At 31.8% G+C, this 4,479-nt stretch overlaps 1 protein-coding gene across 1 annotated transcript; it reads right to left on the minus strand.

The window, feature by feature from the left end:
- Positions 1–1,665: 1,665 nt before the first annotated feature.
- LOC142629605 (acetylajmalan esterase 1-like) lies at positions 1,666–4,174 on the minus strand. Its single transcript, XM_075803618.1, has 5 exons — positions 3,822–4,174; positions 2,911–3,129; positions 2,658–2,806; positions 2,276–2,549; positions 1,666–2,179 (listed from the first exon to the last, which is right to left on the minus strand). The coding sequence occupies exons 1-5, from the start codon at positions 4,102–4,104 to the stop codon at positions 1,968–1,970; spliced, it is 1,137 nt and encodes a 378-aa protein (XP_075659733.1). The 5' UTR covers positions 4,105–4,174; the 3' UTR covers positions 1,666–1,967.
- Positions 4,175–4,479: the final 305 nt, after the last annotated feature.

The raw sequence follows: 4,479 nt of genomic DNA on the forward strand, positions 1-4,479 counted from the left end.
TATTTAATGCGGTGGTAGCAACTTTCTCTTAGAGATTTCATAACTTTCTTTTGTCTTGTATTCTCACGATGCATATCCTTATCAATAGAATCTTCTAGAACGTTGCTTCTGAGTGGCAGACCATATCTTCTGACCTCTGCTTCGTTCAGCTGAGGAGACATCTATCATTGGACCACGTCCTCAGACCATTGTAACTTAACCTCTTTCTTTATTCATCAACGCTGACCTCCCTACAATTATTATTATTATTATTATTATTATTATTATTATTATTATTATTATTATAAGGGTGCATATAGAAACTTAATTAGGAGATTTTGCTAATAATTGTTTGTTTGTAATCTTTTTGGGTGGACAATTTTACAATTTTCAAGAGAAATTTATCTCAATATATATATATATATATATATATATATATTATCAATAACAACTTTTTTTCCTAATCAGTCTAATTAATCATTGTTAAGCGATGATTGATATAACATTTTGTTTTCTTGCAAAGCATCTTCATATGGGTATGTTTTGATTTGGTATATATTTATGAATGTAATGATATAAGCATTGTATGCAAGAAGAGAAATCAAGGTCCTATTTTGTATACTTCAAAAGAGATAGATTGGTTTGGAATGAAGAATAAGTTAAATTGTCAAAGTTCTTGTAGTTGAATTGGCACCTCCTCATGTACAAAGTGCTTGGGGGTCTAGAAGGGAAAGAGTTCGAGCTGCGGAGTTAGCAGCGTATTGTAATTATTTCTCTAAAAAAAAAAGTTATTTATTATTTTTTTTATGGTGGGAAAACTCTATTTTTATCATTCATTTCTAACTATCATTATTGGAAAAAACTTAAAACCCCTTATGTATTCTATCACTAGCAAATTAGTTCATAATATGAGTAGACGAAAATTTTAATATAAAAAAAAGTAAAAAATTCATATAATTTTTTATTCATAGAGAACACAAAATTCATTACTATGAAAAGGAAAGCAATATGATTTTTTTTTTATTTTAAAAAAAAAAAATCCTTGCCCTTTTTTGGCTTGGTAATGAGTTATATATATATATATATATATATATATATATATATAATTTCTTAATTAATAGTTTAATACATCTAAAATTAAATTATCTTATGAGAAAACGCTTTATTACAAATTACTAATCTTAATATATGATTTTATGAATATTTTATAAAATAAATTATATATTATATTTCATTACAAAATAATTAAATATGCGGGGTTGCGACTAGCTTAAGATAAAAGATCCCACTATGTGCAATGAAGACTCTGGTTTCCACTAGTTTAAAAGATGCATATTGGAAAAGGGAACTTGGTTTGGTTCTAAACGGGGGTTTCATATTGAGATGTTCTATAAGTTTGGTCTAGTTCAAACTTGGTCTAAAAGACCTCTACCTCAGGCCCCATTTACTACTTAGGCTCACACTTCAGTAGCCCATGTATTCAGAACATAGGGAGGACTCATTAAGGCATGAGAGAGTACCCTTAGGTTTATATTACTCTTAATTGAATGGTCCAATGTATTTAAACAAAGTAAAAATCACAAAGTTCAGAGTAAGAAAAACAGAATCAAGAAAAAGAGTTATTATTATCACTGTACAAACGACTTGCTATTAGTTTTCAACAAAGAAAAGTATAAACACTTCTAATCAAAGTAAAGGCAAACAAATAAATTTGATTTCTGATACTGTCATACAGATATCCCCATTGACAGTCTATGGCATTACATGATGCACCAAATAGGAAATTTGATTAATTTCCTTGCTCTATTACAGTCACAATGCTCAAAGTGAATTCGGCAATTGCCGCACATTAATGCTTTATTTTATTGTATAACATTAGTCGAACAAACAGAACTTGAAATAATAAAACTCTCTACAAGAACCAAGTAAGAAGAACTATATTACTTGCTAACTCTATGCAAGCCTCACAAAACTAAACCAAATTAAAATTAGCAATGAAGGTTGGGCAAGATGTCACGGATGAGCCAGTCAGAAATATACTTGTACGCCTGTTGTGTCAAATGAATTCCATCCCAGATGATGCGTTTATCTGGATTTGGACAAACTGGTACATCTGGATCTCCACACCCTTTTATAAATGTAAAGTCATAATCACCTCCAGCACCACAGCAAGCTTTTTGCAAAGATTCAATATCAAATCCTATACATTGGATGCAAACCAAAAAAAAAAAATCTCCATCAGATTTATCTTATTATTAATATCCTTGAAGTTTATTAGAAGTAGAGAGAGACTCACCAACAAGTGAAGCATTACGGTAAACCGATTGGAAAGCATTGTAATAATCACCATATGCTACAATAACTTTAGGGTTTTCTTTTCTCAAACCTTCAAGGACTTCTTTGAGTTGATCATTGTAATATATTGCGAAATCGTTCAATCCCTTTAGGCAATGAAATTCGTCATAAGCTGCAGAATTGTTGGTCTGTAATGCCGTAAGATAGATTGGTAAGCAGCCTATTGGGAAGTTACCAGGAACAACCACTCGGGTAGCACCATAACCAATGACCGTCTGGAACCAATATTATAGACAATTAGGACTCAATAATCAATCAAGTCATTTTGAATGAAAAATATATATATAAAAAAGGAATTTATTTTGTTTACTAATAAAACGTACTGTAACAGCATCCTTTATTGCTTTGAGAACTTCTGGAACCAGGTTTCTGACCTCCTCAATTGGTTTTCCTTGAGCCAATGCAAAGTTAAAATCATTCCCTCCAATTTCTCCAACCATGAATAGGGCTGTTTTAAGCTTCTCAGCACAATCTATTCAACATCAAAAGAAACTTTTTTTTTAAGAAAAAAAAGTTGAAAATATGAAGACAATAAATTTTACTTGGTATTATATATGCTTCAAATGAGAGGCTAACCTTCAGCATTGAGACAGATCCCATTGAAATATGTGGACATCCAATCCAGTTGAACATTGAGAGAGCTATTAGTAGCTACGACTGAAATATTCTTTTTTACAAGAATCTCTGTGGGCAAAGCAGCTGCACCAGCTACTGCAAAATTCTTCCCATGACTGCCATTAACCAATGTGTTCCGATCCAAGTAGGGAGGGAGAAAAGGAAGTCCAGCTGCTTGAGCTGTGAAATTATAGAACATAACAACAACAACAAAAAAATTAGTGTAACATTACTTTGACACTAATATTGGTTAATAAGGTGGTTCTGAATTCTAACATATGCAATCAAGTCAAACAAAAGACTAAAATCAACTTGCATAATGCCATAATGTACACAACCAGTAAAAAATTCAACCATAAGAAATAATACTTAGGCGGAAAACACAGAACAGAGGATTTTTTTCAAGGCTCAAACATGCATGTAGTATAAACTTTATAGTGAGCAATCAACAAGGAAGAAGCATCACAAACTAATCCCCCACCCCACTTATATCCTGTATGATAATGATAGAACTCAGATATAATCAAAACAGGATTGGGAGAGAAAAATTCTTATATATGGGTCATTGAAACAGTATTGAATGACATTCTAAAGAATAGAGAGAGAGAGAGAGAGAGAGAGAGAGAGGAAAACATTCTTTCTGAAATATATGGAGCTTGAAAACTTTCTAAACAGTATTGTTTTTGGGGTTCTTTTGAAAGCCAACGGCAACTAATAAAAAGAACCCAAAAAAAAATCAACAAGTTTGGCCTTTATATCCATACATATAAGGAACAAAATAATTTCTGTGTTCTTTTGAAAAAATCCAACAAGAAGTAAAAGAGAACAAAATTAAATAAATAAACATCAACAACAAGAAGTTAGATTCTTACCAAAATAATCAATCATTAGCATCCCATTGGAGCACCGGCCAGTGGCATTGTTGACAAAGTTTTGGCCATAAGGAAGCCGAGCACACATCGAAGTTGGGACCTCACGAATTAAATTGCCAGTGTCAGAGAGCGAGTCCCCGAGTTGATATATTGCATCAAACTTGCAAACCTTAAGGGGATGAGCATCAATGCAATGAGGAAGAAGAAGAAGAAGAAGAAGAAGAAGAGAGAAAGTAGTACTGAGAGTGAAAAGCAAAGAGAAAACTGCAACGGTGTTAGCCATTGCTCAAGAACAGAATTACTCGGTTATGAAACTATGAGGATTATAAATGCTAGGCTATGCTACTAATGCTAGCTTCTCACGTCAGAAAAAAAAAAAAAGGAAAAAAAAATGCTAGCTTCTGTTAACTCTGATTCTCTAGTTTTGAATGACATTTTGACTTTATCGATAGTAATTTAGTTAGCGTTTGGCTTAAGTAAATTTTTTTTTTTTACTGAATATATATTTTTATTTTAAATATACCATGGTAAGTAGTAGTGAATTTTAATCCGTATATTTTATTTAGTCAGCAGTAGATATGAAAATATGGTGGACGTAGCTGTAAACACAAAATTTTCTAATTGCAAAAAAATTAAACAATTAAAAAGAAATATGGGT

This window comes from Castanea sativa, chromosome 3, assembly GCF_040712315.1.
Source record: "Castanea sativa cultivar Marrone di Chiusa Pesio chromosome 3, ASM4071231v1".
Lineage (NCBI taxonomy): Eukaryota > Viridiplantae > Streptophyta > Magnoliopsida > Fagales > Fagaceae > Castanea > Castanea sativa.

Bases quoted from the DNA above. Each gene is read 5' to 3' on its own strand.
- LOC142629605 (XM_075803618.1), bottom strand. From the start codon at position 4,104: ATGGCTAACACCGTTGCAGTTTTCTCTTTGCTTTTCACTCTCAGTACT. The intron at 2,807-2,910 runs GTTAGCCTCTCA...GATGTTGAATAG, and splicing joins GATCTGTCTCAATGCTGAAG to ATTGTGCTGAGAAGCTTAAA. The intron at 2,180-2,275 runs GTGAGTCTCTCT...TCCAATGTATAG, and splicing joins CCGTAATGCTTCACTTGTTG to GATTTGATATTGAATCTTTG.